This window comes from Agrilus planipennis, unplaced genomic scaffold (assembly GCF_000699045.2).
Source record: "Agrilus planipennis isolate EAB-ADULT unplaced genomic scaffold, Apla_2.0 scaffold232, whole genome shotgun sequence".
Classification (NCBI taxonomy): Eukaryota; Metazoa; Arthropoda; class Insecta; order Coleoptera; family Buprestidae; genus Agrilus; species Agrilus planipennis.
This window is the reverse complement of record NW_020438990.1, coordinates 409,484-431,262: the sequence shown is the minus strand read 5'-3', so window position 1 is coordinate 431,262 and position 21,779 is coordinate 409,484. Positions and strand designations below refer to the sequence as shown.

The 21,779-nt window shown below is 32.1% G+C and overlaps 2 protein-coding genes and 1 long non-coding RNA gene across 6 annotated transcripts; 1 reads left to right on the top strand and 2 right to left on the bottom strand.

Annotated features, from left to right (window-relative positions):
• Positions 1-2,234: 2,234 nt before the first annotated feature.
• Positions 2,235-15,086, bottom strand: LOC108741555. 3 transcript variants are annotated; one of them, XR_001938525.1, is made up of 7 exons: positions 14,744-15,086; positions 4,888-4,970; positions 3,497-3,559; positions 2,951-3,050; positions 2,753-2,876; positions 2,341-2,617; positions 2,235-2,272 (listed from the first exon to the last, which is right to left on the bottom strand). It is a non-coding gene; the product is annotated as an uncharacterized LOC108741555 (long non-coding RNA). The 3 variants fall into 3 exon arrangements; XR_001938524.1 differs by having other exon boundaries at positions 2,753-2,849; XR_001938526.1 differs by lacking the exon at positions 3,497-3,559 and having other exon boundaries at positions 2,753-2,849.
• Positions 8,844-19,793, top strand: LOC108741551 (ras-GEF domain-containing family member 1B). Of its 2 annotated transcripts, XM_018476385.1 has the most exons (10): positions 11,962-12,721; positions 15,093-15,487; positions 15,853-16,257; positions 16,650-16,709; positions 16,769-16,870; positions 16,924-17,222; positions 17,287-17,692; positions 17,763-17,906; positions 17,973-18,175; positions 18,443-19,793. In XM_018476385.1, the coding sequence occupies exons 2-10, from the start codon at positions 15,095-15,097 to the stop codon at positions 18,687-18,689; spliced, it is 2,259 nt and encodes a 752-aa protein (XP_018331887.1). In that variant the 5' UTR covers positions 11,962-12,721; positions 15,093-15,094; the 3' UTR covers positions 18,690-19,793. The 2 variants fall into 2 exon arrangements, with proteins under 2 accessions (XP_018331886.1, XP_018331887.1); XM_018476384.1 differs by lacking the exons at positions 11,962-12,721; positions 15,093-15,487; positions 15,853-16,257 and adding exons at positions 8,844-10,426; positions 10,947-10,991.
• LOC108741553 (mitochondrial import receptor subunit TOM40 homolog 1) lies at positions 19,546-21,770 on the bottom strand. The gene is made up of 5 exons (XM_018476388.2): positions 21,466-21,770; positions 21,079-21,341; positions 20,770-20,999; positions 20,509-20,696; positions 19,546-20,376 (listed from the first exon to the last, which is right to left on the bottom strand). Exons 1-5 carry the CDS (start codon positions 21,581-21,583, stop codon positions 20,237-20,239), a joined length of 939 nt encoding a protein of 312 aa, XP_018331890.1. The 5' UTR covers positions 21,584-21,770; the 3' UTR covers positions 19,546-20,236.
• Between the last annotated feature and the right edge of the window lie 9 nt (positions 21,771-21,779).

Below are 21,779 nucleotides of genomic sequence, written 5' to 3'. Positions count from 1 at the left end.
ATATAGATGAGTCCTTTTTTACCGGAAAAACCCTAAAAAACACTATAAATAATCATTTTTTGGCAAAAATAAAGCAAGCGGGAGCTCTTTATATCATTTATTGATTAATCTACATCATCAGTTATCATTTATCGATGAATTAATCAAAAATATTTGGCAGAAGTTCGATTTCGGTTCCCAAAACAATCGACAGGTAGCTATACATGGGTTATTTTTGGGAACTAAAATCGAACACTTGGTCAAATTATTCTCTTAATTCATTAATAAATGACAACTGATAACGGTAATTAATTAATAAAGGATAAGAACTAGCTGTGGCTAGTTTTATTTTTGCCAAAAAATGATTATTTATGGTGTTTTTACGTTTTTTTCGTTCAAGGTCGACCCACGTACAAGAATAAAAATCGAACGAATCGAGTTGAAAATTTTTGATTCAAGCAATTAAGCAAAAATTTTCAACTCGATTCGTTCGATTTTTATTCTTATACGTGGGTCGACCTTGAACGAAAAAAACGTAAAAACACCATAAATAATCATTTTTTGGCAAAAATAAAACTAGCCACAGCTAGTTCTTATCCTTTATTAATTAATTACCGTTATCAGTTGTCATTTATTAATGAATTAAGAGAATAATTTGACCAAGTGTTCGATTTTAGTTCCCAAAAATAACCCATGTATAGCTACCTGTCGATTGTTTTGGGAACCGAAATCGAACTTCTGCCAAATATTTTTGCTTAATTCATCGATAAATGATAACTGATGATGTAGATTAATCAATAAATGATATAAAGAGCTCCCGCTTGCTTTATTTTTGCCAAAAAATGATTATTTATAGTGTTTTTTAGGGTTTTTCCGGTAAAAAAGGACTCATCTATATGAACGAAAATCGAACTTTTGTTGAAAATTTTTGCTTAATTTATCAATAAATACGTCTAATATCAAAGATTATTCAATAAATGATCTAAATACGCTCTCGTTAGCTTTATTTTTGCCAAATAATGGGAACTTATTGCTCGAATTGCGTTTTTGTATGTACATGAATTAAAATTCAACTTTTGCTGAAATGTTTTGCTTAATTCTTCAGTAAATTACTTCTATATTAAAGATTATTCAATAAAAAAGCTAATAAAATTAAAATATATTTATTAGACCCATATATTTATTAATTACACTAATTACAACATATTTATTTCAAGTAATAGTTTAATACATAATATATACAAAGTATTTAATAATTACAAAACCAGGAAATTAATTAACAGTTTACAGAGTAAAAAGAAAATACCTGTAAGAGAAGGAAAACAAATCACATTTATATGCAATAAAAAATCTTATTACTTACGAACTGTTATATTACCATTTCAACACAAGATTAAGGAGAAAAAAGTCTCCCTAACCCTCTGTGGCCTCCGCATCTCCCCTTATAGCCACCCTATCCACCCAAATGAATTTTAATAAACAAATATTTAATCTAATTTTAACATTTATGCCAAAAGATCAATTTAGAAACATTTTAACTATCATTCTAAGTTACAATTACATAATATAACAGTTCATAAAGTAATAAACAAAATACCTGTAAAAGAAAGACAAGAAAACATGAAATTTCAAAGAAAATACAATAAAAAGCAAACAATACGATGTCTTCAGTCTTCTTCGGTTACCTGAAAGCGAATAGTGCAATTACAAGGACTAACGACAAATACTAATAGCTTTGGTAGAGAAGATCGGACAGATTTCGCCAAGGCAAGCTGGGCAGTCGCCTATTGCTCCTATTCCAGATAACCCACTGTACCCTGTCTGAAAGGAAGTAACGCTAGAGTAGACTCGCGAAAAGTGTATAAGACACTTTTAAGATCAACTAAATAGCTAAGCCCAAGGGAAGTCGTTCGGGGAGGCCCTCCCTAATTCCACAAGGGTGAGAAGAAACACACACGATAACGAAACGTTGAATCATGTAGAACTCGTAGGGTAAATGCAAAGCAAATTAGGAAGAATATGCAGTAAGCTAAGCGAAGAGGTAAGCAAGGTTAGACTATACTACAACTACTAAATGTGTTAGTTCTACTACTACACTACTACTACTACTACATACAAAAAAAATAAAAACATCTGCAATTAACAACTATTTCAAACAAAAAGAACAAAAATAATCATACAAAATAAAAAATTTAATTGAATAAAATGAACTTAACGAATTCTACTAGATAGAGCATGCAAGATAAAGAACTATTTTAACTATGGGGTCATCTCTGTCTTCTCCAACGTCGATCTGAAACATATACGGTGGTAACAGATTAATAAAGAGCAATTAAAATTAATTGTATCAAGTATTCTCACCTTAATAAACTGTAGACTCTACCATTCCCAAGTTTGCATGTGTGAAAAGCAAACGAAATCCAGAAGGAATACCATAACAAAACAAAATTTGTTTCAGTGGAATTCAAATAAATCTCCTTTTGCAGTCATTCATGTGTTGAAAATTAACAGCATAATGTTGTAAGGTGAAGACGAAAACAGCAAATCAAGAATGTAGTCCACCAAAAGTAACACCATTGTAGATATTGTTTCAGTTCAATCAACTTGAACTTCAATTCTCTCTCATTCATTAGACGATCTGCAGAAATGGACGAAAAAAATATTAGTTACACTATCAACTAAAGACGGGATGTTTAAATTAAGTAAAATTTGTAATATAATTAAAACAAACAAAAACGCAAATAAAACAGCTAATTTATTAAAGATTTCTTACTATTTCCAGAAACGACCCCTTTTCCATAACCACGCGAAACAAGCATTTTTTGGAGGCCTTTCTTCTCCACGCTTCCTTTTTGATTTACCCTCTCCACCTACATTTATTATGTTTTAATAGAAATCTATTGAAACAATTTAATATCATCAGTTATATGTTTACTAGATTTGTTATTATTTTATTTTTAATAATAATTACCATTGTTAACATCCTAGGTTCTAAGAATTTTTGTCTGACTACCTCAAACATCACATCTGTAAGTAGTTTGTGCATCGAATCCAAGGATGTCATCTCAAGTCTATATTGTAGAAAAAAAAAACAAGTCGTTAAAACCTAATCTATAGAATAACAAAGCAAACATTAAATTTTTTCAAACAGAAATTTAGAATTTTATAGGCAGAATAATTTAAGAAATATTTTACATATTTTGGCTATAAAACGAAAGCAAATCTTCGATTCAATATGAAAAATCTACAACCATCGCCTAAACCTGTTTTCAAAATTCAAAAATTCTAACAAAACCCTAATTATTCGACCTCAAATAAACTAAGAATCTATAAAAATTCACATTAGACAAGTGGTGGGCAAGATACTAAGATGGATTTCAAGTTGGAGCACGAAACCAACACGCCACCGTCACTTCAAAAAAAATCGAAGCAACGGTAACTGAAATACATCAATCAGTAAACTGAAGAGCATTCCACATTATTAAATAAAAATCTAATAAGGATTAGGGTTAAATACCTTCAGACATCGTTCCCATTTATGGACAGCAAAAATGGCAGCACACCGTCTTCTCGAAGCAATCTCGAAAATCGAAGTGAAGGTAAGATCATAGATAATGTAAACCGGAAGATTAAAATGAAAATTCTTTCTATACCTATGATACCATAGATGATAGATTTTAAGATGCGTTCAATTGTAACTAACTCGGTTTAATTGTTAAATTAATAAAAACTGATCCATCAAGTTAATATATTAATCAAGTTTTTTGACATTCGTGTAGACAACCCACTGTGCTGCAGAGAATTCACATCATCGGTGCAGCAAGCAATAAGAACAACGTTATTAAATTAGGGGTTCAAAGTGCACTCCGATAATTTAAAACATAAAATTTTTAAAATTAAACTATAAAATTCTTTTCACTGATGCCTTATAACAGCTTCTCTATATTTTGGGGCACTCATTTCGTTTAATGAGGGAGAAATTAATTTATCATAGGAATAAAACCGACGTTTTTAAATTGAGGGCTGAAAGTGCACCCTGGCAGTTGTCTAAGTTTGAAATTCTNTAATTATTTTATATATTTATCAACAAATAAAAACGAAGTTTTTAAATTAAGGTTTCAAAGTGTACCCCAGTAATTTCCAACTATAGGATTCTTCTTACTGATGCCTTATAAGGACTCTTTTATACATTGAGACTTTCAGCTTGTTTAATAAGGGAGACATTCATCAAGGAATAATCAGTCAATAATTATATCAAAAAAGAAAACATACAATTGTTTCATACAGAATCAACCGTATACAAAATATTAGAATATAATATAATTAAAGAATTGGTATACATATATTAACTTGACAAACTTAAGATTATTAAGAAAAAAATCTCGTTTAATTTTTGTTTTATCTTTTTTCAAATTATGGGAGTACTGTGCGTATGCAACACTACATACATCGCTTTACACGCGATTGCATACTATACGGGTGAATTTTGGGAATAAATAGTTTTCGCGCGTTTTAGGATTTAAAAATAACTACTTTGTATCAGCCAAAGGTTTGTAATTTATTTATAACAGAATGCCACAAAAATATTTTAAATAACCGACAAAGAATTTTCTTTTTTTACGATTGTGAAGGGTTCTTTTAAGAAAAACATGTATTACAATTGAAGTTATTATTTATTTATGCTCATTTTTTCTTTTGAACTTAAATGTGTCAAAATGTAATAATTTAAATAATCATTTTGTATAATTTTTATTTAATTATATTTTATACTTTAAAGGGTTAATTATGCGTAAGAAAAATTCGCAAAAACCAATAAAAAGTTTTAAGATAAAGCAATGGGATGTAATTAAATAACAGAAATTATGGCATTTGTTTTTTGTTTAATCCTAAATTAAAGCTTTTACTTACCTCCTTAATGTGTAGTGAACTGCTTATCTGCCCAAGAAGTTTGCAGTCGAAATATATCCCTTCGTAAAACTGCTTATTAGGCACTGTAAAAAATATTACGTTGTTAGTTCAACTGGAATAAATAATTATTGATTCAGTTGAAAAGACGAATAAAACGGAACTTTAAGCTTTTTTATTAAAATGCGGATTAATAATTAAATTGGTATGTATGTAGTACAGAACAAACTCAAAGTTAAATATAAAAACATTCCAAATTCATTACATATGTATGTAGGTATAAAATTTAATCTTAATATGCTGTACTTGCCATAGTTTTATTTAATTCTCACTTTTCGACAACAACACATAGAAGTTGTAAATATTAGTTCTAGTAAGTACTAAGAAGTAGAAAGGGTCTAACTCAAAAATTAAATTATTTCAATATAAAGCATTCGTTTTATTATTACAAATACAAAAACGTACACATATATTTACAATAATCTATGGTATGCATCGCCTTCACCATTTTTTAACAACAATAAGTTGGTAAAAAAAGCACCAACACCAACCAACTCGATTAGGGGGTAAGTACCAGACGGCGGGGTTGAAATTCTATGCACGAAGTGTGGCAATAAAAGAATCACGATTATAAAGCAATCTGTGAATTCTTCCAGTGCCAAGATTCGGACACAGAAAATAATTTAACATTAATTCTACAAACTATCAAAATTAATATGCCCACATATGTATAAAAAATACATGCACACATAAAATACATTACCCTTGAAATATAACTTTTTCTATTCCCTTGTATTGTGCCCATGTAAAATTATCTGTTTCTTCAATTAGTACCAAAACAGTTTTTAATTAATTGCCAAGTACAATTCAGAATTACCTCAGTTTTAATATTTTTTTTGGCGGAAAATAAAACTTTTCATGACATTCGAACGAATAATAATAGTAAACTGGAATGATGTATTCACCCACGATAAGTAATTTATTACGTCACAGCGTCACGCTATCACTGCGGCAGTCAATATGCTTTCCCAGCCGATCTGAGACCGACGCGTCGCGTCGGGCCGTGCTCGTCGTCGGCGTCGCTAATCATCTACTTTACCCAAGCAATCGTTAACCGCTGCATGCCATTATGTATCTTCATTTTCGAAAACGCTAATCGGGTATAAAATTAAAATTTGATTTTTTTCAACATTTTGATTAAAAACTTTAAATAATATTCAAACAAAAACAAATATTACATTAATACCGAGTGATGGCAACGCATAATTGAAATATAATTAACCTTTTGTTGTCTGAATGCGATTTTTGCGATACGATGATTAATTAAGTTTACTTCCGGCGATTCTACAAAAAAAAAAAATTAAACCTTCCGTTGTACTTACAATATGTATACCTTTTGACAAACTCAAGGAGTATTGTTTTGCCCCGAGGTAGATTTTTCTTACAAAAACACATAATCCAATTATTGAATTGTTGGTTTATCAAAATTAGTTTGGTACTTAATTAAACACAGGTTTAAGACGTGCTCCGAATTATAATAATTTTTAACAGGGAGAGTATAGTATCGGTGGTGATATTTAAAAGGCACTTTTTAAGAGTAACACTCTCGAAAACTGTACGAACTAAATAAGGTAGTAGAACTTTTGGTAGGTAGGTGTATAGGTAGGCATTCAAATGTTTTAACAATACTTCGATGCTTGGCAACGGCTGAGTTTGCGTATTTCCTTATGGCTTGCCAAGGCCTGGTACCACCGGAAACACCGTCACGCAAGGTTGATATTTTGCTACACGAACTGTTAAAAAAGTACGTTTTTCTATACCGAATGACAAATTGACATCATGAAAATTATTATCCGATTAGGACGGTAATTTTTTTGATAACGGGAAAGGGGTACTCATTACCACCACGTCCACGAACTAAATAGAAATAAAAAATTATGCTTTAACGTTCAAAAACAAAGAATAACTTAAAAGTAGATTCATAATTTAGAATCTCCAGTTCTCTACAATATTGATCGAAAGAATTATGATATGTTATCGATTCGATTCTACAAAAAGGCGACTATAACGATTGCAGGTGGGTATTAAACTCAACACGCTCAATACAACACTGATTAATGAGATTCGCCCTCGTCAAAAGGGTCGTTTGCAAGAGGGTCATTTGTGGCAACACCTGCTGAACGCGACTACAATCATTAAAAAGTCTCATTCCTTCTACCGAGTAGCTGCAGAAAAAGCATACATACTCCTATCAAAATTTTGTTTTTTTTTTTAACAAAATATTTTACGCTTTGTTAAAAAAAATTGAAAGAAGAAAGAAATAACTCATTATTTCTCTGACAAATGCCCCATAAAAAATGATGCATATGTATCTTATTTGCCTTACAGGAAGTAATGAATTTTGTACAAATGGTATGGCGAAGTGAGTGAATCCTCAATTCGTTGCCCCCACATTGCGCAATGCGTCAGCGAGAGGGGGTGGTGGGAGTATCAGTAGATTCCCTCCTAATGACGTAAAAACCCCCTTTAACCACTACATAACAAAATTCTGCTTCTCTATTTCAGTTCTACAATTTTAATACAAAACAGTACCCCCATGAACTAAAAAATTCAGGAGTATTTACTGATAATGGTCGTTCCTTAAAGAACATGTTGTTATCTCAATAAACACCTAATGATTTAATAATTTTCTGTTTTTGATGACTGCGAATTAACATAATAATTATCGAAATACCCTTTTTGTAAGGGCTAAAATATGATGAATATAGAAACCATTCCTGTATCAAAAGAAGTAATATTGTCCATTTCAATTTCCGTAATCTTTTCTGAAAATGACAACTTGGTGAGCTTTAGCTATTCTTATTTGTAGGTATGTGAGATTTTTCCTTGTTCCTTTTTTTGGTATACATTGTTGAAGGACGATGCACAAAGTTTAAGGGGGTTGCTGGTATAGCTTGTCACGGAAGAGTTACTTGGTTACCAATACAAACACATGAGCATTGATTTAAGGAAAAACTAGTTCACACTGGTGTAAAATAATCGATTTAACTTGTATACATATACACCTACTAAAAAGACTATTATTTTCCCATTGTCGGTTAGACACGTGAATTAGACGACACAATAAGTGACTTCAAAATCTAAATCCGATAGTAATACTTTTATGTATATTAAAATTGTCGCTGTGGTATACCCACTTATTTTCTGTCTATTTAAAGCTTTTCATGTTATTATTAATTGATTTTGGTCCTTTTTTTATAAAGAAGCAGTTAAGCAACTTACAATTAAAATCAGAAACATTCCTTTATTATTTATACACTCATATATGCTTAATTCCATGAGAAATATCTCAACATTGCAACAAACACGCTTCTTCTAAACTAAAATACCAAAACAACTAGCCAAATGGTACCTAAACTAATAAATGGTAATTAGAAGATTGATCAAAAATACAATAATTAAAAAGAATACTATTGTATCTCCCAAAAGACAAAACACCTTGTATATTAATTTACCAAGCTGAGTTAATTACAAAAAAAAAATAAGAAAAATCGATGCCACGCAACTGTAGTATTGAACCTGCGAATGTAAAGGGGAAGTTTACAGAACATTTTCCTGCTGCGCCATCTACAGTCTATTGGCTCAGTGAATGTGAGCGCCAAATTTTTGTAAACGAAAAACTTTATCCACTGAAGAATCTTTTAATATTTAAAAAACGTTATAAGTTGAAAAATATAACGTAATGATGACAATGTACCACTGGTTTGGCTTTAACAATCGATTAATTTTCATAAAACGGTGTAATTATTTCATAGTACCTGCTGATTATTATAACAAGAAAATAATAATTTAAAACTGCGCACGTATTAATCCCAATTATGTATAATCACAATCTTAATTCATTATTTTATAGTTAGAAAACAATATAAAATGCTCATACAACCCTTAGTTAGACGTCGGTAGACGTCGCTAGCTAACATTCCCAAATTTAGCTACCCCAAAGGGGTGTCACCCTTGCGCTCACGCCTGTTTTTATTATGAAAAGTCCATTTCGCAGTCACAATTAAACATCGAAATATTTTAAGATTCTAATGATCTGTAAGCTTTTAACAAAATTAAAATGAAAATCGTTTAGTTTCAACTATGATGCGGGTGTAGTGGTAAAAAGTTCACGATATGGAGAGTATAATTACACAATAAATCCGTAGGTAACCTATATATTATTTATCAGAAAGCTGTAAGTGCTAAAACATCCCTTAACAAACGTGTGTAACGATGTGCAGTTTGAGGCAATAGATAAGAAATGCAGGACCATCACAAAAGGCCAGAAAATGAAGGTTTGAAAGTATCGAATGCTAAACCTACGATTGCCTCGAAACCAAAATACATTCCACCTGTGAACATTGCATTCCAAAAATTCGGACAGCAGCAGCAGTCCCTCCAGAAGACGACCTATAAATCGGTCAGTCATTACCAAGACGACTCACACAATGAGAGGAAGACTTTAAAGGACGAATTTTCTGGAACCAGACCTTTGGCCTTCCACAAGGATCCTCCTCCTTCCACACAACAATCAGATGAGCAACGTGCCTTCCAACAACAGACGAGCAGTAGTCATCAATCCGTTATCGAACATTGTTCGACATGTAATTATTCGAAATGCCAACACTTCCAAACCACGAAAACCAACAACAGTTACAAACACTATGACGAACGAAACGATCAGTTTTCGAGCAGTAAAGAATCATCGAGTTCACCGAGTACAGTTTGCTGCAGTATTCTATCCAACGTTAGCAACGACTGCTGCGGTATCACCGGAATTAAAGAGAACAAAACGTGTAAATCAGTAGTAAAAGTAGAATCTATCGATTCGAACTCATCCGACTCGGGTGGTTTTAACGAGTTCCTACAAAGGGAAGCCCTATTAAAATTGAAACACGACCAGCAGCAAAAGACACAACTCGGCAAAAGAATCCCATCGCAACCAGACTGTACTATTAAAAACAACAACGAATTCAACCAGTTCAAACAGTTTGGACATCAGAGGAAATTTTCGCAACCCGAATATCCATTGAAAGAACTCAAGAAACCTGGTCCAGTTCCAACGGCACAAGCTCTCGAGCAATTCTTGTTGAAACCTGAACAGAGGCATTGTTTATCGAAAAAAAGCGACGAAGATATTTCTAAATCAAATTCGGCACGTTCGAGTAGTATTTATTTCGAAAAGAACGAAGATGTTGGTCAGATTTCGTCGCAAATTAAACGAACCGTTGGCCAAAAGTTGTACAAACAAAGCAGATACGAGCAGTCGACAAAGAAGCTGGAAGAATTGCTCCTGCAACGACTGGAAAAAGAGGAAATGGTCGCCAAAAGTCAGAATTGCATGACAACGGGGTACATCGCCGAAGACATAGACGAAAAGATGATGGTTCAGAAACAGATCCATCAAAAACTCCAAGCCGATTTGCAAAGGACGGTCAAGCAAATACAAGAAATAAAAAGTATCGAACTCAGATTGCCCCAGAACAAGAAATGGTCAGAGGTTTGTTTTCGTTGTATTTTTACATTAAATGTCGTCTTTGTCTGGAATGTCGTTTTCTTTTTCTTTGCTGAAATCCCTTGCTTCCAACATTTTAATTACGCAATAAATACTATTTATAAAGATGATTCTATGCCAAATTAAAATTCGTTGCATGTTATGTTTACAACACTACTGATAACACGTCGAAAAATAAAAACTTATGCGTAACCCTTATCATTATTGGAGTGGAGACACGAGCGATGACAAGTTCTTTTATCAATAGTATACGAGTAACCGTCAATGCACACACATGTAGGCATGTATCTCAAAACATTTACGGTTAACGCATTCATTATTAGTACATCTATTTCGAATAAAATTTAAACGAACAAATGGCCTACACTAATTCCCAACCAATAAAACAATCTGTTTTTAGTTCGCTCCAAGCATACCAGATAGTCGCTTTTTTAAACATTAACATATAAGAAATTTGAGTTAAGAAAGGCAAAAATATTCCTCAATGTTTGCATTATCTTTTCAGGGTGATAAAAGTCAGCATCCAGCAGGTCTAAATCAAAAACCTAAGGTAAGTGATTCAAATGAATGTTTTCTAATTTATTTCCTATTCCTACTGTTGTTAGATTAACTTGCTAAAAAGCATTTACTTGCTTATTAACCAAGCATTTCCCCTTTATAATAAACATGATGAAAACTAATCGTAAGTAAAGCAGTTGGGAAGTAGTTAGGTATCGACCTGCTTTAAAAGGACCCTCCACTTAACTCATTTTCCTACAGGGGTTCATAGACGTAACAATAATTAGTGCATATACAAGGAGACGGGATTAAAGCGATTTTACCCGGGTATGGAGCGAAATGGACAGGACAAAGAGGTTGATCACAAATGAATAATCAAAATAAAGTAATAACTATGCAAAGGTGATTGCCACCTGAGGGTTAGTATACAACCTCCATCTATCAATAAATTCAATGATTTACGAAAGTAATGCCGAAAAGTATCTATCTGATACCGCACTCAAAAACGGTTAGCACCTATTAATTGATTTTGGTCCTTTTTTTATAAAGAANAATTGTTTTATATGTTTAGCAAAAGTAATGCCGAAAAGTATCTATCTGATACCGCACTCAAGAACGGTTAGCACTATGAGATTCTACGTACATTCTTCTATAAATATCACTTCTCAAAGTTTAATAACTATCTCCCATCTCCCAGTAATTTCACGAGCGATTTTCTATGTTTAATTGGAGCCTACAAGGTGACCTTTAATAATATATCTCTTCTGCATAATAAATGGGACAGGTATGATATAAATATTGTTTTCTATTTTCTATTTTCACCTGTCAATTATTGACATGACATTGAATAGTAGATAAAGTTGTTTAAATATTTTTGAAACAATGAATTTGTTTGCAGTTTGATTCGAGTATAATTGCTAACTGTGCAGTATAGTTTAAACAAACTTTTTCATTAGCAAATTTAATTACTGTAAATTTTTTCCTTCTATGGGTACATTCACCTAGGTACATATTAGGCGTTTATTTACGTTAATAATGATATTTAAATCCAATTTTTTTAATTAATTCGTACAAAGCCCGAGGGTGGGGTATCAGAACGAGAACAAACAACAAAAGGCGCCATTTATTTTGTTGTCAGGCGCCTAGAGAATGCGATTGAAAAAACCGACCACTTGAACCACTTTTGGAATGTATAATTTTAATAACTCTTCAAAAAGTGTCTGGTTTATATGTATACTTTCCTTTATCGCGCCCGTAAATATAATACTCGGTAGTGTATTTGGGACAGAGAAAACCAGGAGAAACTGAAGTCAATAAGATGGCGGTACGCGCGGTGAGTCATTTGCAAGGTCTGATCGTTGAATTCTCTGTCTACTTCGACGCTATTCCTCTCTCAGTTGCTGTGTATGGACGCGTAGAGTGCGGTACTTTTATTAGTGTTTGGTGTTGATGAATGTTTACAAACAAATGAAATTCATGTTTTTAAAAATCTTATTCAAAACTAAATACATTTAACCTTCTCGATCGTTTACGGCAAATTATTTTCGCTATGACCGTCTCACTGTAATATGCGATTGGTTTGAATGAAAAAAAGGGTACGTTTACTCACATCGACAACCAAGTGGTTTTATAATAGTTTAGTGAACTGTGTATTGGTGTTTGCTGATGCTGTTCCTCAACTTCGTTATATTACAAATCAAGCTGGTCGTGCGACCGTAAATTTTTGGATAAATATACATTTTATGTAGCTTGGCTCTTCACAAATTTTCGTTTTCGAAAAAGGTATTTCAGATAAGTATATAAAAATAAACCCCAATTGCTACCAAACAAGTCCACTGAAATTTTTGATAAACCCAAAATACAGTAAGAATACGCTTATTTTGGGATATTTATAGTCGCGACTAGATACCTACACTTACATGCATAAATTTTATGATTAATAACCATATTCACACACACAAATATAGAACGTGCTTACAATTAAAAACACGTTTAAAAAAAACAAACAGCCTTTTCGTTACAATATTATACACATATTACCAAACCTAAACAAACAATGTAATTTATTTTTAATAGATATGTACGCACACGTTTTTCTAGCGCTGGTACATACAGGGTGTTCCACGCTTCGGTCATAAAAGATAACTGGATTCAACCGTTTAGTAGGTATACAGCGTGCTCTACGGTTCGAAATAGTACAATAATCTAAGGATAACAGGGATTATTGTAGTTAAAAAAAATATAAATACAGATTTGGCAAAAAAGTCATTGTCCTTGAATACGAAAAAGAACAAAGAATATTGTAATACAAATATTAAATTAACGCCTTTAAGAATGTATATGTATAATATTTATTTTTTGGAAAATCTAAATTTTGATTTTATGATCAGAATTCAACACCCTGTAGAAACCACATGCATAATACGCTATTCTTAGCCAATTGATAAAATTATCTTTAATAAACTAATCGTAAGTAATATTTGTATTACGCAACTTAATAATTCGCGTTACGTTATGTATGTAGGTGGTACTAATCTATATAATCTTATAATTTCTAGTTCTATTTTTAAATCAGAAATAATAACTGCAAAAAAATATATTAAATCCTATCGGTTAAATCGGATATCAGTTCGTTCAACTTGTAATGTCCCTCTACATTTTTTGTTTGTTTTTTTGGGACATTCAACTTAAAACTTTTTGACTCTGAGCAACATCGTACTTTGATGCTTTGCAAAAGAAGCTAAGTCATTCCAGTTGGCGAAATATCAACGTCGTTATTTGGCTTTCAGTAATAACCAATAAAAATATTTATTGGAATAGTACGAATGAATTGAGAATGTATATTAGGTACCTATGCACTAAAAGGTATTGAAGGCAAGAATGAAATTGCAAAACTTTAAGGGCTGCTTTAAATGGATTTGCGGAACATCCATTTCCGTGGCTATTCTAATTTCACCCTCTGACAGTCGTATGTATACATAAAGAGGGTAGCGTTTATAAAAATAAAACACGAAAATGTCATACTATAATAAACGCATAATCGGAAACGGTGAGGTAGGGAGGCAAACAACACTTTTGATTATATGAATGAATAGTACGATAAGAACGTCATTGATATATTATCAGACGTTAACCTACATGTAGTATTTAATAGTAGATTTATCATCTTATTGCTTCTTATCAAGCTTGTAGATGTAAAATGCACAAAACTAAATCTTATTTTAATTTGAAACGAAAATAGTACATCCCTAATTTTTTGTTAAGTTAAAAACAGTGTACGTTAATAGACTTACCGAATTTTTGTGGCAATTATATTGAAGTTGTAACACTAATTAATTAATCTTACTTTAAATTAAGACTTTTATTTTCCTAATTTACTGTAAAAAATAGCGTGGGGGGCGTGGTTTAATTTTGGCCATCTAGTGACTAATAGCCCAAGTGCTGATTAGTTTACTTGTACTACTATTTTGGATTAAAACCACGTGATGAAGAATATAAATTAATACTTGTTATTTTAATATCTTAGCATCAATAACAATATTTTGAAGATTATATTTGAGAGAAACAAAATGTAAAAAGACCAATTTAATTCCCTACAATGTCCTTTATCAGTACTATGACAACACAAATACCTGTTGTCTAACATAAGCTAGCTAGAGTATAACGATACTTGTTAAAGGGTTATAATGTATAAAACCGTTATTAACATTCTCAGAGTCGTAAGGCATAAAAAATACCAAGTAAAGAAATTAAGGAAAACGATGTCGAATAGCAAACAAGCTACCACATATGCATGCCACTCACCTCTTATTTTTACGGTGAAATTTGGGGACCATGGACCAAGACTATAGACACAAATTGCACTCCCGAACAATAAACATTTCCAGACGTAGGGGGTTATTTGATCATTACCCTTAAGAAAGAAAAAAACGCGAGAAACTACTTCAAAAACAATTTCACTATTACATTTTGACCATGAACGTATACAACCCTCAAAGCATAGGTGTATTTTTGTTATATAAGTAATATGCTTAAAATATTTGATTCAAATTTTAGAGAATAATATTCTACTTTTACGTATATTATTTATCACAAATTGTGTACTTGTTTGGTATTAAATAATTCATTAAGAAAATAATCAACAATTCTACAGCCATGGACGATCCAGAAATACAAGAGACAGTTGAACAAATTTTGGGCAAACGAGCAAAAGTGGTTGATTGTGAAAAAAAGTCTTCTATCAAAGAAGAAGAAGTACTTCTTATAAATGGCATTCCAGTTACTTTAGAAGGACGAGATGGACGCGCTATAAAACAAGCTTTAATAACAGGACAAGTTCCTCCCTGTGATTTGCTGAATACATTGCTTATTAAAACGGGTATTCTTAAGGCTCCTGTGAAACTTGACACATCGTTAAGTATTAAATCGACCACTGTTACGAAGGAAGAAGTCACTGTTTCTAGGGATGGCAAAATTGTCGACGAAAGGAGCAGAGAAACAAAAGAGCATAATTTTTATACTAGCGCCATCAGTGAAATTTATGAACCGGTTAGTACAACAAAGAACGATTAACTTTTCAGAGAAGTGTTTTATTATTATTCTTCAAAGTTTCTCTAAAGTGCGCGGTTAATCTTCAGGAATTCTACTGATGAAGAAAGTGGAGCTTCATCAGAAGAACTCCCAAAGATGCTAACCATTGAGATGGTCTAAAGCCAAATACAAACACTTCACTGCTAAACAGTGGCCATTGAAAACCTTAACCATGCAATATTTTTTTTTAATGAGCCAAGAGAGCGCACTTTTCACTCTCAGAACTATTCAAGTTCAATTTTAGAACACGAAATAGGCATGCTATTTTTAACAGACCATTAATACCATACCACTTTAACGTTTTAATGTGCCTAATTTGCCAGGTGGGAATCGTTCAATCATCGGACGTACTTAGTGGCTCTCATCATCATCAGTATTATAACTCACCAAATGGAAACAATAAAGTTCGTGATGAAACGAATAAAAACAGGAACAAGAAATACGGTCTTAAAAGCGAAGACGACAAATTAAAGGGATCGTTCTCTAGTACATCTAGTTATGATTCGGTCCCACCACCTGATTATATGTTAAATAAATGCTTAAGTAACGATTCGGGACATCTAACAAACTCAGCGGCAACAACTAATACCAAAATCGATTGCACGCAAAGTTCGATCGATTCATTTAGTTCTCTTGATGAGACCGATTATAAAAACGATTTATTGGATAAGTTTAGGAAGTGCAAACTTAACAATATAAATGGTTATTCTGGTACAGATTACACTTCGGTAAGTAATCAATTAAAAGCTAAAAGCAACCAAAAATACTCTTTAAAAGCCCCGCAATACTTAAAAAGCTGAGAGTGAAATAAATTTAACTTGTCATAGTTGCTTCAAGCTATGTACATATAAAATTTTGTTAATGTTACCATTACCTTCCCATATAAATATTTATAAGTGCCTAAACTACTTCCCACATTAGGTAGATGACATCATCTTCAGACCTTTTTTTTTGTTTGAGTTGAAAAATATTTTTATTCTTTTACGGTAATCCATAAATACGTTTTATTTTCCATTTTAATGTTTTTTTGCGAAGTTTTGGAGAACACAATTAACCCGCCTTCATTATTTTGTCCATTTTGTGGTGGTCTTTAAAATGATGGTTTTTATTTTATTTTTAGCACTCGCTCCACGGACCAGCCGTTCCAGATTTTGTTCCGAAAGACTTTTCAAAAAGAAGGGCAAGTATTAATTAATAAAAATACTTTCTTTAAGTAAGTTATTCTATTTTTTGTTACAGAGTTTACCGCAAACTCATCCCACAGGAAAAATTTATTCGAAATCGTTTAAAGGAGGAGGATCATCTGACCTAGCGTGCGACTCTAATTTGCAGAATGATAATGTAGGAATATTGTAATGTTTTCGCATACATTTGACAACATTTTTATTGTTTAGGCATTAGTCTATCGAGACGGAAATCTTTTATCAGGGTCTTTGGAAGCCCTTATTCAACATATGGTTCCTACTGACGTCTATTATCCAGACAGAGCCTATTTATTTGCCTTTCTTCTTTCCTCAAGACTATTTATTAAGCCTTTTGATCTTCTTACAAAGGTCAAGAATATGTATGAAGCCCAGCAAAATCTCAATTCAGCAATAAATACAAAAGATATTCAACCAGGACATTTGAAATTTGTGGAACATCTCGTTCAACTGCTCATAGAATGGACTGAAACGTTTCCTTACGATTTTAGGTAAGTTGATAAACCTAGAACTTAATGGTTTAATCGGATAATAATAAAATTGTTATTATTTTAGGGAAGAAAAAGTAATGCAACTTTTACGTTTAATAACACAGCAGTGTATCATTGCAAAACCATCTTTACATTCTCACGTATCATCGTTACTTCACAATCTTTTACAAAGACTAACGGCCCTGGAAAAGTTCGAAAAATCCTTAGAGGAAAAGTCAGGTTCCGCCGACGATAACATAGATATTTTGGAGCTTTGTCCGAAACCAGAAATATTAGCGCAACAGCTCACCCATGTAGAACTAGAACGATTATCTTTCATAGGTCCCGAAGAATTTGTTCAGGCATTCGCAAAAGAGAATCTTCATATTGAAAGTTCTTTAATAAATGATACTAAGAAAACTCATAATTTGGAACAGTACATTCAATGGTTCAACAGGCTTAGCTATTTCGTAGCTACACAAGTTTTGAAAGTAAGTAAACAAATCATTAATTAGCAAGCAGTAAACGAACGTCTTTTGTTATTTTCATGTTTTCTTTAAGCATGTGAAAAAGAAACAACGAGTAAGAGTAATAGAGTATTGGATAGAAACAGGTCGAGAATGTTTTAACATCGGCAATTTTAATAGTCTCATGGCTATTATTGCTGGCTTGAATATGTCTCCTGTTGCAAGACTAAAAAAAACTGTAAGTGCTTATGTTTTATCAAGTTCTTGAGCAAAGACGATATGAATTATTAATAAATATTTTTAGTGGCATAAGATACAATCTGGTAAATTTACGATATTGGAACACCAGATGGACCCGAGTAGTAATTTTAGCAGCTACAGAAGTACTTTAAAGGCAGCAATGTGGAGAAGCGCAGGGGCAACGGATCAGAGACAACGAATAGTTATTCCATTTTTCAGTCTACTTGTTAAAGATTTGTACTTTTTAAACCAAGGGTGTTCAAATAGGTAATTAATTTACTAAAATTACTTTTATGATCGAGATATTTGCACCTTATGAAGAACTTCGTTCAACTTTTCATCATTTTGAGTAAATTTTGTGTACCTTTTCATAATTTTGAAAACCTATAATTTCTTCAATTTACAGATAAACATTATTTCTTATTTATTTTTTGCACAAAAAAGGATTTTATAAGGTTTAATATTTGTTTAAGAATATATAAGCAGAGCCCTTTCATATGATACCACACTCAATTCCAATTTGTTTTTTGCTAGACTGCCCAATGGACATGTTAATTTCGAAAAATTTTGGCAACTTGCTAAGCAAGTGACCGAATTTATGGCTTGGAAACAGGTGGATTGTCCTTTTGAGAAGGATCCAAGGATAATAGCTGTTTTACAACACGCACCTGTTTTAAACGAAAACGCTTTATCTTTAGCCAGTTTCGATTGTGAGAACCCGGATAATATTCAGGAAAAGGAGATGTGTAAACACCTGAAATGCGAGGGATCATCAACGTAACTTTATTTTCACTGTACCTTTATTAACAGTATTTTAAATACTTTTTATGCAGCTGAAGGGGATATTAATTAATCCATTTTACTACCTAATTAACTTTTAAATGTATTTTTTTACACTTATCGTCGTATTAAGTTTCATTTTCCACTATTTAATAATCTGATTTTAGATAACATGTGATAAAAAAAAACCTATTTTTATAATTTGCTTTAAACATATTTTCGTTATACCTCTATTTTGTTAATTCTTTAAGCACATGCCGCAGGTTGTGAGTTCTATTAATTATTTAGATTCGAAAAGCACAAAGATAGACATAACGAGAAACATTTACATATTAATGTTGTGTGTATGTTTGTATGTAATGTGTTATTATATTATGTAATTGATATAAATACTGATCAGTATGTACACCTTTTAGGTGTTTTTTTATATACGCCTATTTAAGGTCACTTTTTCGACAGTATTAATTTTTCAGTAAATCATAAAATATGTACTATTATAATTATGCTGCAGGAGATTATTTTCGATGAGCTTTTTGCAGAGCTACTATTGTACGATAGTAATATTATTTAGTGTGAAAGAATGGTAATTTCTTTTTCATGAACACCCATTTTACTCATTAATTCGAAATATAAAGTTTATATTTATTGCTTATCATCTACTTAATTGTGTATTTGTGTTATTTTATTCGGTGAGTAGTTTCTAAGTTGAATATTAATTTTCGTATAAATGTGATGTATCTTTAAACTGTATAAAAATTCTCAAGTTTTGCGTTTAAAAACAAAATATTGTGTTTAGGTGCAATTAAATGTTTTGTGATTGTTATAAACGGCCTATTGCCCACACAAACTCACTGGTATACGATTTAAGTTGTTTATTACCATGGTAGCAGACAAAAATTTCATTAATTGTGCACAATCCATTTTAAGTTAATAAAGTTATTCTAGTCATTAGATTATAACAAGAGTGGTGGTTCTGTATAAGTGTGTATGTATGATGTATCATTTGCATGTGTAATTTTATTCGAATAATAGTACATTGTGTTCGAGAAAAAAAAAACTGTAAGCTTTTTTGTATAAACATAGTAAAAAATGCCTTACTGCTTAATTCTTTGTTTTTGAAAATTATTCATTCCTTTACTTCATTAATGCAAAATGTTATTAATGAGACTTAAATATTCTGTTGATGGACAAGGTAATTTTTATTTTCTTCAAACATTCGTACACTCTTTTTATATCAGTAACAAAAATAATTAATAAGGGGGTGTGCTAAAAGAAAATTTTTAAAATAACAAAGTACAAACGTTTACCATTAAAAAAAGAAACAGAAACTTTCGTGAGCACTGTTAAGGGGTCATATTATGAGTCAATTCTAGTATTATTGATCTAAGTAATGCGTTGAATTATTATCATCTAATAAATGTCCCACACAATTTACAAAAATGCGATTCTTGAATGAGGAAATGCAGTACTTAATAATTTTACTTTTTTTAACTATTTAGCCGAGATATTCTCAAAACAGAATAAAGAATTACATTTCTGTATAATTCTTTAACCAATAATAATTCCAACACCCAGTCTAAACTGATTTTTTGTATGATTCATTACACCACTAAGGGCTAATGTAAACGGCAGAGGGTTCAGTTTTTTCTCTAAAACTGCACCTACAGTCCAATTTGTATCCACATGTCCTGTTAAAAAAATTCTATTTAGCTCATAACACAACAGTTATTAATGACGTGGAAAGACCGGGAATTGGGTAACAAATAATTATAGCTATGGACGTTTGCTTTTTTTTAAATAAATAATTTGTTTACACTGACCTTTGAAGACGACGTCACTCTTTGGTAAATCTACTTGATATCCAATTGAGGCAACAGCTTCCTGCATTCGATGATTTGTTTCTAACTCAACTCCGAGTTGTAGCTGCTTACTTGCCTTTTGATAATAGCACAAATGAATGCTGGACACTCCTACAGACCCTGACACTTGAACACAATCCGTAGTGTATCTGTGAATGCATTAAAAATGTAAAGATACTGATTGCTTTGTTACATTTTTTTCTATGCATTAACTAAACTTACTTTCCAGCCAAACTAAGTAAAGCAATTTCACCACCAGGAGTCCCAGGACCTCTCTGATAGGCAATTTCACTTCCTAGAGCTACTGATGGAGTTATTGACTGTAAATATTGCAAAACTAATATTCCACTTCCATTTATTATATCGGGATTAGCCACAGTGCAAGTGGCAGTGTAGTCTCTTCCTTTGTAATGGACAGATAACTGACTTGCAGTAAATTTATTATTTTGTACCTTTTTTTAAACAGATAAAGACACTTGTAGCTATATTACATTCACAATTCATATGTATTAAATATCACTATTACTTTACCTGGGCACCAAACTTTGTTTGGACTTTAGGTCGTAACTGATGAATAATAGTGGCATTTAAATTTCCTGAGGGATCTATATCCCCTAACATAATAGGATATGCCTCTGTTGGAGAAATTTGTTTTGTCCCTACGTAAGTTGCCCCAAATCTATATCCACTTGGAGTGACTGAACTCATATTCAGAGTATGTGATATTTGAAAATGATTACTAAGTCCACGGGTAAGCATTACTCGTGCTCCTTCGAAACACGAAGGGAATACGTCTAAAATAACAGTAACATGTGAAATCAGGTTTTTAGGTTAGAATTGCTGATGATGTAAATATTTAAATGAAAACTTAAATTCGATAATGATGTTTTTAAATAACAATACTTTCTGTACACGTACTTTTACATTTTTGATGTAATTCTTCTAAAGGGCCTGGGTTTTCGGGACCAGTATCCGGTGTGTAACAAGGTACTGAGGGTGCACTTGTACTTGCACTTGCAGCATAGACGTTACCCATTGTTCCTAATTAACTATCCAGCGTTTCTGTAAAATATTCACCCAAGTTATGGTTCTCTTTTTCAACGTTTTAAAAACACATGGGGTAAATATAATCTTGAATAAATTCTATACTAGCAAAAGCTCACACAAACTTAGAATATATATAAAATGACATTTGGAAACAAATACAGTCGACTACTTTTACGAACTGCAAC

What these genes read in the sequence shown, in the direction of transcription:
- LOC108741551 (XM_018476384.1), top strand. Translation starts at nt 9,188, where the DNA reads ATGCAGGACCATCACAAAAGGCCAGAAAATGAAGGTTTGAAAGTATCG. An exon ending in AGAACAAGAAATGGTCAGAG is followed by an intron (nt 10,427 to 10,946) that starts GTTTGTTTTCGT and finishes TTATCTTTTCAG; the next exon opens with GGTGATAAAAGTCAGCATCC. An exon ending in GTCTAAATCAAAAACCTAAG is followed by an intron (nt 10,992 to 16,649) that starts GTAAGTGATTCA and finishes TTTTATTTTTAG; the next exon opens with CACTCGCTCCACGGACCAGC.
- LOC108741553 (XM_018476388.2), bottom strand. Translation starts at nt 21,583, where the DNA reads ATGGGTAACGTCTATGCTGCAAGTGCAAGTACAAGTGCACCCTCAGTA. An exon ending in AAACAAAGTTTGGTGCCCAG is followed by an intron (nt 21,000 to 21,078) that starts GTAAAGTAATAG and finishes GTTTAAAAAAAG; the next exon opens with GTACAAAATAATAAATTTAC. An exon ending in TTACTTAGTTTGGCTGGAAA is followed by an intron (nt 20,697 to 20,769) that starts GTAAGTTTAGTT and finishes ATGCATTCACAG; the next exon opens with ATACACTACGGATTGTGTTC.